This window comes from Sminthopsis crassicaudata, chromosome 2 (assembly GCF_048593235.1).
Source record: "Sminthopsis crassicaudata isolate SCR6 chromosome 2, ASM4859323v1, whole genome shotgun sequence".
NCBI classification, from domain to species: Eukaryota; Metazoa; Chordata; class Mammalia; order Dasyuromorphia; family Dasyuridae; genus Sminthopsis; species Sminthopsis crassicaudata.
In genome coordinates, this window is record NC_133618.1 from 215484196 (window position 1) to 215498669 (window position 14474).

Genomic DNA, 14474 nt, shown 5'->3' on the forward strand with positions numbered 1-14474 from the left:
ACCCTATATAACTTGAGCTGTTTCCATCAATAAATGAGACCTTGACAAGATCTGCTTGGTCTCCCTCTTCTTTCTCGCCCATTCTCCCCCAGGCTGGATCCTCCTCGATTCCCCACGAATGACTGAATCTCGCGGGACGGGACAACTCAGTTTCCAGTTTCTGGACACTACAAAGAGGGCTGCCACAAACATTCTTGCACATACAGGTCCCTTTCCCTTCTTTAAAATTTCTTTGGGAGATTTGGGAGATTTCAGGAGCATCCAGTAGTAACACTACTGGGTCAAAGGGTATGCAGTTTCATAACAGTTTGAGCATAGTTCCAAATTGCTCTCCAGCATGGCTGAATGTATTCACAATTCCACCATTGTAGAATGTATCAGTGTCCCAATTTCCCCACATCCCCTCCAACATTCTGCATTATCTGTCCCTGTCATTCTAGCCAATCTGACAGGTATGTAGTATGACCCTAAGGCTACACAAATACAGAACAAGCTTTAGCTATAGTCAAACTCTAAAGGCTTCAAAAATAGGTCTAGTGGCCATATATCTTTACATTATCCATACAAATGCATATAAGAAATGACCAGCTTGGGGCAGCTAGGTGGCACAGTAGATAGCGCACTAGCCCTGATGACAGTTAAGAGGACCTGATTTCAAATCTGGTCTCAGACACTTAGCATTTCCTAGATGTATGACTCTGGGCAAGTCACTTACCCTCAATTGCCTCAGCAAAAAAAAAAAAAAAAAGAGAGAGAGAGAGAGAGAGAGAGAGAGAGAGAGAGAGAGAGAGAGAGAGAGAGAGAGAGAATGAATATGACAAGCAGGGTGATTTAAAAAAAACCTGGAAAGAGTTATAGTAAGAATTGAAGTGAGCAGAACCAAGAGAATAAATATTGTACATAATAATAACAACACCATATGATGCTCATATATGAGTGACTTAGCTATTCTCATCTATAAAATGATTCAAGAAAATTTTTTATTTTCCTTATTTTTGTTATGTTTCTTCTCTCACAACATGACTACCATGGAAATATGTTTTAGATGACTGAACATATATAACCTATATCAAATTGTTACAATCTTACGGAGTAAGTGGTAAGGGAGAAAGGGAGAAAATTTGGAAATCAAAATGTTTTTAAAATAAATGTCAAAAATTGTCTTTTATATGTAATTGGAAAAAAAATTACTGATATCATTTAATATTTTTATTTTTCCCAGTTATATGTAAAACAATTATTGACATATTTTTAAAACTTTGAGTTCTAAATTCTTTCCTTTCTTCCCCAACTTCACCCCCTATTAAGAAGGTAGATATGAAATTATGCAAAATATTTCTTAAGTCATATTATGAAAGAAAACATAGATTTCCTCACCCACAAAAACAAAACTTTAAGAAAAACAAAGTTAAAAAAAAAGTATGCTTCAATATTTATTCAAACACAACTAGTTCTTTCTCTGGCTATGGACAACATTTTTCATTTTAAGTCTTTCAAGAATAGTCATGACTCACTCTATTACTGAGAATAGCAAAGTCATTTACACCCAATTATCCCACAACATTTCTATTACTTTGTACACAATATATTTCACTTTGTTGAGTGCATAGAGGATTGTCTAAGTTTTTCTGAAAGCATCATGCTCATCATTTCCCATAGAACAAAATATTCCATTATAATCATATACCACAATTTATTCAGCATATCCTGAATTTACAATTATTTGCCCTGAGAAGACAGATGCTGTAAACATTTTTGTAAAAAAAGTAATAAGATTATGTGATGATTAACTGTGATGGACTTGGTTCTTTTCAACAATGAGGTGATTCAGGGTAATTCCAATGGACTTGGAATGGAAAATGCTATCTGTAACCAAAGCATAGTATTTTCACTTTATGTTATTGTTTTGTTTGTTGGTTGTTTATTTCTTTCTTGTATCGCCCCCCCTTTTGATCTGCATTTGATCTGGAGAGGTTACAGTACAGTATGACAAAATATGGAAAAATATTTAAAAGAATTGCATACATTTAACCTATATTGAATTGCTTGCTGTCTTAGAAAGGGGGAGGATGAGAAAGATAGAGAAAAAGATGAAATAACTTAAGAATCACTGGAGAGCCAGAAAAATGTGGACATTTTCTTAAAATGTAGGCAACATATTTTAAAATATTGTAAAACACAAAAAAAGAAAAAAAAAAAAAAACCTGCCCAAATATTTCAGAACCACAGAGTAAAGTAAAAAATTTAAAAATCCACTAGTCACCTTCTGAAAGAAATTCCAAAATAAAAACTCCCAAGAATATTATAACCAAAATACAGAATTTCCAAGTCAAGGAAAAAATTCTGTAAACCAACAAAAATAAAGAATTAAAGTAAGGAGCCACAGTCTAGATTACCCAAATCTTAGCAGCCATCACTACAAAGAGATATTCAGGATGAGATTCCTGAGGACAAAAAATCTAGACTCAGAATCAACTTTCCACCAAAGAAGAGGAAATTAGAGCAATAATTAGGAGTTACTTTGCCCAACTTTATGCCAATAAATTTGATAACCTAAGTGAAATGGACGACTACCTTCAAAAATATAAGCTGCCCAGATTAACAGAGGTAGAAAATTGCTTCAATAGTCCCATTTCAGAAAAAGAAATAGAACAAGCTATTAATCAACTCCCTAAAAAAAAAATTCCCAAGACTAGATGGATTTACATGTGAATTCTACTAAACATTTAAAGAATACTAACTCCAATGCTATATAAACTATTTGAAAAAAATAGGGAGTGAAGGAGTCCTACCAAATTCCTTTTACGACACAGACATGTTACTGATACCTAAACCAAGTAGGTTGAAAACAGAGAAAGAAAATTATAGAACAATCTCCCTAATGAATATTGATGCAAAAATCTTAAATAAAATATTAGCAAAAAGATTACAGAAGGTCATCCCCAAGATAATACACTATAACCAAGTAGGATTTATACCAAGAATGCAAGGCTGGTTCAATATTAGGAAAACTATTACTATAATTGACTATATCAATAACCAAATTAACAAAAATTATATGATCATCTCAATAGATGCAGAAAAAGCATTTCATAAAATCCAACTCCCATTTTCCTTAAAATAGTCAGCATCTATTTAAAACCAGGAGTAAGCATCATATGTAATGGGGATAAACTGGAGCCATTCCCCATAAGATCAGGGGTGAAACAAGGTGCCCACTATCACCATTACTATTCAATATTGTAGAATTAGAAATCCTAGCTTTGGCAATAAAAGTTGAGAGAGATTAAAGGAATTAGAGTAGGTAATGAGGAAACCAAATTATCACTCTTTGCAGATAATATGACAGTATACTTAGAGAAGCCCAGAGATTCTACTAAAAAGCTATTAGAAATAATCCACACCTACTATGCTCAAAAAGTTATCAAACTGTGCATACCCTTTGACCCAGCAGTGTTGCTACTGGGTTTGTATCCCAAAGAGATCTTAAAGAAGGGAAAGGCACCTATATGTGCAAGAATGTTTGTGGCAACCCTCTTTGTAGTGGACAGAAACTGGAAACTACATGGATGCCCATCAGTTGGAGATTGGCTGAATAAATTGTGGTTTATAAATATTAGGGAATATTATTGTTGTGTAAGAAATGACCAACAGGATGATTTCAGAAAGGCCTGGAGAGACTTGCATAAACTGATGCTGAGTAAAATAAGCAGGACCAGGAAATTGTTGTATACTTCAACAACAATATTATATGATGATCAATTCTGATGGTTGTGGCCATTTTCAACAATGAGATGAACCAAATCAGTTCCAATAGAGCAGTAATGAAATGAACCAGCTATATCCAGCAAAAGAACTCTAACCACTACATAGAGTTCCCAATCCCTCTAATTTTGTCCGCCTGCATTTTGGATTTCCTTCACAGGCTAATTGTACACTATTTCAAAGTCCGATTCTTAATTGTTTGGACACGTATACATATATATTATATTTAATTTATATTCTAACATATTTAAGATGTATATACACACCTTTGCCAAAGTTGCAGGATAAAAAATAAACCCACATAAGTCATCAGAATTCTTATATATCACTAAAAAAAATCCAACATTTAGAGTTACAAAGAGAAATTCCATTTAAAGTAACTACCAATAGTATAAAATATTTAGGAATCTATCTGCCAAGGGTAAATCAGAAACTATAAGAGTAAAACTACAAAACATTTTCCACACAAAGTTAGATCTAACCAATTGGAAAAATATTAAATGCCCTTGGATAGGGCAAGCAAATATAATAAAGATGACAATACTACCTAAGCTAATCTATTTATTTAGCACTATACCAATCAGACTCCCCCAAAAAACTAATTTAATGACCTAAAAAAAAAAAAACAATAAAGTTCATAAGGAAAAATAAAAGGTCAAGAATTTCAAGGGAACTAAGAAAAAAAAAAAAAAATCAAATGAAGGTAGCCTAGCTGTACCAGATCAAAAATTATATTAAAAGCAGCAGTTACCAAAACTGCTTGGTCTTGGCTAAGAAATAGACTAATTGATTAGTGGAATAGGTTAGGTTCAAAGGACAAAATAGTCAATAACTTTAATAATCTAGTGTTTGACAAACCCAAAGACCCCAGCTTTTGGGATAAGAACTCACTGTTTGACAAAAACTGCTAGGAAAATTGGAAATTAGTATGGCACTAAAATATATAGAGAATTGACTCTAATTTATAAGAAATAAAGCCATTCTCCAATTGATAAAATGGTCAAAGGATATGAACAAACAATTCTCAGATGAAGAAATGGAAACTATTTCTAGCCACATGAAAAGATGCCCCAAATCATTATTAATCAAAAAAATTCAAATTAAGATAACTCTGAGATATCACTACACACCTCTCATATTGACTAGGATGACAAGAAAAGATAATGCCGAATATTGGAGAGCATGTGGGAAAACTGGGACACTGATACATTATTGGTGGAATTGTGAATGCATCCAACCATTTTGGAGAGCAATTTGGAACTATGCTCAAAAAGTTATCAAAATGTACATACCCTTTGATCCAGCAGTGTTACTACTGGGCTTATATACCAAAGATATATTAAAGAAGGGAAAGGGACCCACATGTACAAAAATATTTGCGGCAGTACCTTTTGTAATGGCTAGAAACTGGAAATTGAATGGCAATTAGAGAATGGCTGAATAAGTTGTGGTATATGAATGTTATGGAATATTAGTTTTCTGTAAGAAATGACCAGCAGGATGATTTCGGAAAGACCTGGAGAGACCTACATGAACTGATGCTAAGTAAAATGAGCAGAGGCAGGTAATCATAATTCACTTCAAAAATATCATACTATATGATGATTGATTCTGATGGACACGGCTCTCTTAAACAACAAGATGAGTCAAATCCAGTTCCATTTGTTCAATAATGAAGAGAACTATGGGAAATGAGTATGAACCACAACATAGCATTTCAACTCCCTCTATTTTTGTCCATTTGCATTTTTTATTTCTTTCTCAAGTTATTTTTATCTTATTTCCAAGTCTGATTTTTCTTGTGCAGCAAAGTAACTGTATGGATATGTATACAAATATTGTATTTAACATATACTTTAACGTATTTAACATGTATTGGTCTGCCTGCCATCTAGGGGAGGGAGTAGGTGGAAGAAGGGAAGTTGGAACAGAAGGTTTTGCAAGGGTCAATGCTGAAAAATTACCATGCATATATCCTGTAAATAAAAAGCTGTAATAAAAATAAAAATTAGAAAAAATAAAAATGCTATCCATATGCAGAGAAAGAATTTATTATGGAATGAATATACATTGAATCATGCTTTTTTCAACTTATTTTTCTTAAAGTTTTTTTTTTGGGAGGGGGGGGGAAGTTCTATGTTTTTTTTTTTAGCAATGTGACTTTTATGTAAATGTTCTGCATGATTTCACATTTGCCTTCTCAGTGGGGAGGGGAGAAGGAGGAAGAGAGAGAATCTGGAACTCAAAGTTTTAAAAAAAAATGTAAAAAATTTATTTTAGATGGCAATGGAAACATTTTTTTAAAAAAGCTAATTCAGGAAAATAATTCATTAAAAATTAGAATTGGAGAAATGTAAGTGAATGACTCATTGAGACATCAAGAATCAAACAAAATTTTAAAAATAAAAAAATAGAAGAAAATGTTAAATACCTCATTAGAAAAAGAATAAATCTAAAAAATATATCCAGGAGAGATAATGTAAGAATTTTGAACCACTTGAAAGCCATAATCAAAAAAACCCCAAAAAAACAAAAAAAAACTTTCAAGAAAGCATCAAGGAAAACTGCCTTAATATACTAGAACCAGAGGATAAATGAGTCATTGAAACAATCCACATATCATACCTTAAAAAGAAACCCCAAAATGAAAACTTCAAGAAACATTGTAGTTAAATTCCAAAATTATCAGTTTAAGGAGATAATACTGCAAGCAGCATAAAGAAACAATTCAAATACCAAGAAACCACAGTCAGGATTATACAAGATCTGGTATCTTCCATAGTCCTAGAATATGAAATTCCAGAAGGTAGCAGAACTTAAAACTGCAACCAAGAATCAACTCAGCAAATTGACCATTATCTTTCAGGGAAAAGATGGATATTCAATGAAATAGGAGATTTTCTATCATTTCTGATGAAAAGACCAGAGCTAAACAGAAAAATCTGATTTTCAAATATAAGAGAAGCATAAAAAATTACAAGGAAAGAAAAAAATATTATTTAAAGGTTAATCCATTTATATCTTACAAGGGAGGATGATACTTATAATTCTTGAGAATTGTATTTTTGTTATGTCAATTACAAGGTCTATACAAAAACAGAGTATGGGTATAATTTGACTTTGCTGTGATAATATAAAAGAGAAATGAAGGGATAGAAAAAGGATTTTTACTGGGAGAAGAAGAAAGGGAAGGTAAAATGGGGTAAATTAAATCACACAAAGCACAAAAGATCTTTTATAGTAGAGGGAAAAAAGAGCCTGAGAGTGGCATTGTTTGAACATTAATCTCATTGTATTTGACTCAAAGAGGAAATAACATACATACCTTGTTAGGTACAGAAATTCATTTCACCCTATAGGGAAGTAAGAGGAGAAAGGGGAAAGAATAGGGAAGAGGGAAGGCTGATAGAAAGGAGCACAGAAGTAGAGAAGGAAAGATGCAAGAAAATGGGGGGGGGGGGGAGCAAATTGAAAGAGAAAGGAGTCAGAAGCAAAACTGGTGAGAAGAGAAAGGGTGAAAGAAGAAAGAAAAGTATAAATGAAGGTAAAGGATGGAGGGAAATACAGAGTTAATAATCATCACTATGAATGTCAATGGAATGAAGTCTCTCATAAAACAGAAGCAGATAGCATAGTGAACTAAAAGCCAGAACCCTACAATATGTTGTTTACAAGTTTGTTTACAAGTCTCTGCTTGTTGAAGCAGAGACACATACTTAAAATGAAGTAAAAAGGTAGCAGTAGCAAATGTCATTCAGATAAAGCAGAAGAAAAATAGCTCTAATATAAAAGAGTTAAGGAAAGAAACTACATTTTGCTAAAAGATACCATAGGTAATGAAGTAATATCAGTACAAAACATATGTGCCCCAAGCAGAATAACATTTAAATACTTAGAGAAGTTAAGTGAATTGCAGGAAGAAATGGACAGCAAAAGTATACTGATGGGGGACTTCAACCTCCTTTGCTCAGAAGTAGATAAATAAAATAAACAAGAAAAAACATTAAGGAACTGAATAGAATTTTTAAAAAGTTAGGTATGACAGACCTCTGGAGAAACTGAAAGGAGATAAAAAGGAATATATCTTTTTCTTAGTGATACATGGCAATTACACAAAAAGTGACCATATATTAATGCATAAAAACCTCACAATCAAATGCAGAAAGATTAAAGGCATCTTTTTCAGATCATGATGAAATAAAAATTACAAGTAATAAAGGGTCATGGAAAAAATAGACCAAAAATCAATTGGAAACTAAAAATATAATCCTAAAGCCTAGGGGATTCAAACAACAAATCATAGAAGCAATCATTTAATCTTAAGAGAATAACAATAATGGGACAACATGTCAAAATTTATGTGATGCAGCCAAAGAAGTTCTTAGGGGAAACTTTATATTTCCAGATGCTTACATGAATAAAATACATTAAGAGAGATCAATGAACTGGCCATGGAACTAAAACATCTAAAAAAAAAAAAGAAAAAAAATCCAAAACCCCCATTTAAATGCCAAATTAGATATTTTAAAAGTTAAAGAAGAGATTAATAAAATTGAAAGTAAGAAAATTGTCGAACTAATAAATAAAACTAAGAGTTGGTTTTATGAAAAAAAATAAATAAATAAACCTTTGATTAAAAAAAGTAAAGAAGAAAACCAAATTACCAGTATTGAAAATGAAAAGGGTGAATTAATGAAAAGGAAATTCAAGCAATAATTAGGAGCTATTTTGCCTTTCAGCCAATAAATCTTTAATTGAAACAGATGAATATTTACTGAAATATAAATTGTCCAAATTAACAGAAGAGGAAATTAAATACTTAAACAGTGCCATTAAAAAAAAAAAAAAAAAAACTGAACAAGCCATCAATGAATTCCCTAAGAAAAAATCTCCAGGGCCAGATGAATTTACATTTGAATTCCACCAAATATTTAAAGAATAATTGATTCCAATATTATATAAAATATTTAGAAAAATATGGGAAAAAGGAGTTCTATCAAATTTCTTTCATGACACAGATATGGTATTGATACCTAAATCAGGAAGGTCCAAAACAGAGAAATAAAATTATAGGCCAATTTCCCTAATGAACATTGATACAAAAATCTTAAATAAAATATTAGCAAAGAGATTACAGCAACTTATCATCAAGATAATACACCATAAACAAGTGGGATCAAGAAATCAAAGCTTGTTCAATATCAGGAACACCATTAGCATTATTGGCCATATCAATAACAAAACTAACAGAAATCATATGATTATCTCAGTAACTACAGAAAAACATCTGAAAAAATATACTAATTCCTAATAAATACACTAGAGAGTTTTCCTAAAAATGATAAGCAGCACCTATCTAAAACCATCAGCAAGCATAATATGTAATGGGAATAAATTAGAAGCATTCCAATAAGATTAAGGATGTAACAAGGATGTCCATTATCACCACTATATTCAATATTGTACTAGAAATGTTAGCTTTAGCAATAAGAGAAGAAAAAGAAATAGAAGGAAATAGAATAGGCAGTGAGGAAATAAAATAATCAAACAGCATACTCTTTGATCCAGCATTGTCACTACTCGGTGTATATCCAAAAGAGATCATAAAAGAGGAGAAAGGACTCACATGTGCAAAAATGTCTGTATCAGCTCTTTTGTGGTAGCAAGGCACTGGAAATGGAGAGGAGGATGTCCATCAATCAGGGACTGACTAATTAATGCTATTTGAATGTAATGGAATATTATTGTTGCATAATAAATGATGAACAGGTTTATTTCAGAAAAGTCTGGAAAAACTAACAAGAACTGATGCTGAGTGAAGTGAGCAAAAACAGGAGAACGTGTGTACAGTAAGAGCAAGATTAAATGATGATAGCAGACTTAGCTCTTCTCAGCAATGCAGTGATCCAAAACAATTCCAATAGATTTAGGATGCAAAATTCCATATGTTGCCAGAAGAACTATGAAGACTGAATACAGATCGACACATACTATTTTCACCTTTTTTTGGTTTCCTTTTTCTTTCTCATGTTTGTTCCCTTTTGTTCTGATTTGCCTTCCATAATGTCACAAATATGGAAATATGTTTAAAGTGATTGCATATTGTATAACCAATATCAGATTGCTTGCTATCTTGGGGAGAGAAAAGATAAGAGAGGAAGAAAAAAAACTTAGCACTCAAAAACTTAAAAGATGAAATGTTGATATGTGCCAAAATGTTTGTGGCAGCTCTTTTTGTTGTAGCTAGAAACTGGAAGATGAATGGATGTCCATCAGTTGGAGAATGGTTGGGTAAATTGTGGTATATGAAAGTTATGGAATATTATTGCTCAGTAAGAAATGACCAGCAGGAGGAATACAGAGAGGGTTGGAGAGACTTAAATCAACTGATGCTGAGTGAAATGAGCAGAACCAGAAGATCACTGTATACTTCAACAACGATACTGTATGAGGATGTATTCTGATGGAAGTGGAAATCTTCAACATAAAGAAGATCCAACTCACTTCCAGTTGATCAATGATGGACAGAGGTAGATACACCCAGAGAAGAAACACTGGGAGGGGAATGTAAATTGTTAGCACTAATATCTGTCTGCCCAGGTTGCATGTACCTTCGGATTCTAATGTTTATTGTGCAACAAGAAAATGATATTCACACATATGTATTGTACTTAGACTATATTGTAACACATGTAAAATGTATGGTATTGCCTGTCGTCGGGGGGAGGGAATTAGGGAGGGGGGGTAATTTGGAAAAATGAATACAAGGGATAATATTATAAAATATATATATATATATATATATATAATAAAAAAAAAATTAAAAAAAAAAAAAAAGATGAAATGTTGAAAACTATCTTTAACGTAACTAGAAAAGTAAAATATTATTGAGAAAAAATAAAACAATAAGGAACCTCAGAGATTGACTATTCAAAACATATTACTTTTCAGATGAGGAATTAGGCCAAAGGAGATAGGACTTACAAAATCACACAGCCAGCTAATAGCAAAGAAAGGAAGTAACAGAACACAAAAGAAATCCAAATATTCATTTAACACAAAGAATCAAATGATCCAAATATTCTGAGTCATTGACTATGACTCTACAGTTTCACACATTAAATATAGTTTTATCTCTTCTTCCTTTTTACTTCTCATATCAGTTCATTGTCCATAAGTGATATCTGACAATAATATATGCAACAATGGAGGAAATCTGCATTGAAAAGTTTGTAATTTGGCAGCAAAAAGTTTCTTTTTGAAAGTAATTTTAAAATCACACTGTACCTGGACTTCTGGTGAAGTTCCATCTTGAGCCAGTGCCAGTAGAATACTAACACTGGTCTTGAGGTGTTGTCCTGATCCTATCCCCCCAACATATCGATGTAGACAGCCAAGAGCCAATGAATGGCCAGTTCTGGAAACAACATCTCGAGCAGATTTTAATCTGAAAAAGAAAGTTACATTTAAGATGATTACATGTAAATTTAAGACTTGTGAAACATTTTAGAGAATTGCTGAAAAGTATATTAAAAAAATAATAATAATAAATGATCCAAAAAAAAAAGATGTAATAGCAATCAGTAATAATTAAAGGAGAGTCCATCTATTCCATAAATTTCCACAGAATGTATTTTTACATATACTATAGGTAGGGAAATATAGAGTCTAAAAATATTTCAATTTTAATAGGTTAATTTGAAACTCTAGAATTTATAAAATTAAAACTCCAGATGTTCAGAAAATATGCTTAACCAGATTAACTCAAATAACACCAAATAACTGAGTAGTTATTCTAATTTTATTTTTATTTTTTTGATATCATTACATTCTTGTTAGGAGTAAAATGCTACTATACTTTACTATTATCTTTGTCATACTTTTGAAAGTAAAAGACAACAATGAAATTATCACCAGAACTAGATCTTATTAACTCTTTAACATACATATATGTATGTGTGTATTATATATATGTATGTATGTATATATAATACTTCAGTGTTTACAAAAACCCTGGGAAGCAGTTGTATAATTATTATTACTCAAATTTTATAAATGAACAGACTCAAGTCAAATGGCTTGTCTAGGGTCACAAAGATAAGTGGAAATTAGTCTCAACTTCTGAGTTAGTGCTTTCCTCAAAATGCTACACTGACTCATATGACATTATGCTGTATCCAATAATAACTGACCTTTCTATACAGTTCTTGTTTGCAAAACGTTTCACATAATACCTCTTTCTGTCCTCACAATAATTCTGTGAAATCATTATTACAGTTATGATTCCCAGTTTAGAAATAGGAAAACTGAGGTTTCTTAGTGCTCTTTTCACTATAACATACTTTCTCCTTTCTCTTCTATAAAAGACTAAGGATTTACAATAACTGAGAAGTACATTGCAGCCAATAATCCTAATTCAAATAACCTAACTATTACTTATCCTTGTATATTCTTATTAAATCTTCTAAGTAAGTACATGCTTTATTGGCATCTGGGAAATCTCTACTGAAAACATCTAACTCATTTAAGTATCCTTGTTTAACTACTTGCTGGATATGCAAAGTCAAGGAGAGTAAATTACATAATTTAGGGCAGTGTCCACAGGTTAAGATAAATAAATTGTAAATAAAGTCTTCACAATGTATCCTTATTATTTTAAATTAATTCCTATATTATATACATATATATATATATATATTCACAACTGATTATTAGTCAAATACAAATTTTCTGTCTATATATTTGTTATTTTAAAATATCCATCCCTCAATTTTATGGAATTATTACAAATAAAATTTAAGTGTTAATTAATTTCACCTTATACACTGCCTCTTTCAATCTTTCTTATTTAACATATGATATTAAATTTGATCAGGAATTTTCTTGCTCACCCAAAGTACAATATCACTCTATATCTCTGAAGTTTAATCAATTAATTGTGTAAAAACAAAAATAATACCACTTGTTTTCATGTTATAAAGAAACTAAGACCCATTTCTTAAGTTTTTATTCTACTTATTATATTTGTCTACCTGAGAAACTTACTTCTTGGCAAAAAAAACTTACTTGTCAAAGCTATATTGAGCCATTCTAGCAATGAAAGTTGCTTCCCCAACCACTTGAGCCATTCTTCCAAGGGCTTCTCCAGCTGCACATCTCAAAATGGGATTTGGATTATCAAGAGCACCCATAACCAATGTCAGAGCAGATTTCCGAACTTCCTCAGGTCCTAAAGTACTTTTGTTTTCAGCCAAGCCCTATGTGAATTAAAAAAAAAAAAAAAAAAAACCAACCCAAATATAATTTGAAATATAAAAACCCAACAGCATTGCAATATTCACATGTGTACAGATTACTTCATTAGGTGGATTTTCTTTAAACCACATCCTCTTAAGCATCATTTTTTTTTTTAATTATAGCTTTTAATTGACAGAAAATATGCATGGGTAATTTTTACAACATTGTCCCTTGCACTCACTTCTGTTCCAACTTTTCCCTCCCCTCCCTCCACCGCCTCCTCTAGATGGCAGGCAGTCTCATACATGTTAAACATTGAATTCAAACAACCAAACCTAGATAAACCTGAAATTTAGAATTATTGCCCAAAAGATCCAATTCCAATGTACTCCCTTTGTTGATTTTTTTCTATTAATCCTGTTTAGAGCTTCTTTACATATAGTCATTTGCTTGTTGTCTCTGCCATTAGATTGTGAGCTCCTCATGGGGAGGAACCATCTTTTGCCTTTCTTCACATTTCTGGTACTTATCATGAAGCCTACCACATGGGTGGTGCTTAATCAATGCTTACCGACTAGCTAACTTGTATATAAAAGCAAATATGGCAAAGCAAAGCACAATTAACTTCTTGAAAAACTATTTAATTCTATTTGTGTTATTAATTATGCAGAAAACAATCTAAACAATAAATTTTACATTAAAATGTGAAGGGAAATGACAAGAATAAGGGATAACAATGTCATTTAAGTATGTATAATACATATTTATATAACGAACAGGAGAGGGACCATCACCTTAATATATAGAGTTGTAAACAATTTAACTTTTCTTAACTCTCTTACAACTAGTTATTTTGTTCCTCAAGAACTAAGACTGGCTTCTCATTATGTAATCTATAAATTCAGCAGCTAAGTAACAACACTAACTGCAACACGGATACTAACAACCAGAAAGATACTGCTACAGGTTACAACAGTATTATAATTTATATTTATATTTATATTATAATTTATTTTCTAAAATTTGTCATTATTTACTGAATCTTCTAACAAGTGTTGAGCTTTGAATTATGACATATATATTCTAGTGGTTCTATAAAATGTAGAACTTGCTCATTCTTTTTTTAACTGTTTTTGCCATTTTGGGGACATTTTTGCCAAAACAAAATTTGCCATTTTGTTTAAAGGTGGCAGATGAAACTACAAATCAAATTTAAGATGTTACTATTTAGTATATCACATCTCCTTAAAATTAAACTTTCTCTTTTAAAAGTAACACATTTTATGACCAGCAGGATGATTTCAGAAAGGCCTGGAGGGACTCATATGAACTGATGCTGAGTGAAATGAGCAGGACCAGGAGATCATTATATACTTCAACAACAATACTATATGATGATCAATTCTGATGGACATGGATCTCTTCAAAATGAGATGAACCAAATCAGTTCCAACAGAGCAGTAATGAATTGA

General features: G+C 31.8%; 1 protein-coding gene across 2 annotated transcripts in view; it reads right to left on the bottom strand.

Annotated features, from left to right (window-relative positions):
* HEATR5B (HEAT repeat containing 5B) overlaps nt 1-14474 on the bottom strand; it is a 127860-nt gene that overhangs the window by 54017 nt on the left and 59369 nt on the right. For both annotated transcript variants that reach the window (XM_074288186.1, XM_074288185.1), the window contains exons 19-20: nt 12832-13022; nt 11053-11212 (exon numbers count right to left, since the gene is read on the bottom strand). In XM_074288186.1, coding sequence (XP_074144287.1) covers nt 11053-11212; nt 12832-13022 — 351 coding nt within the window. The remainder of the gene's footprint in view (nt 1-11052; nt 11213-12831; nt 13023-14474) is intronic.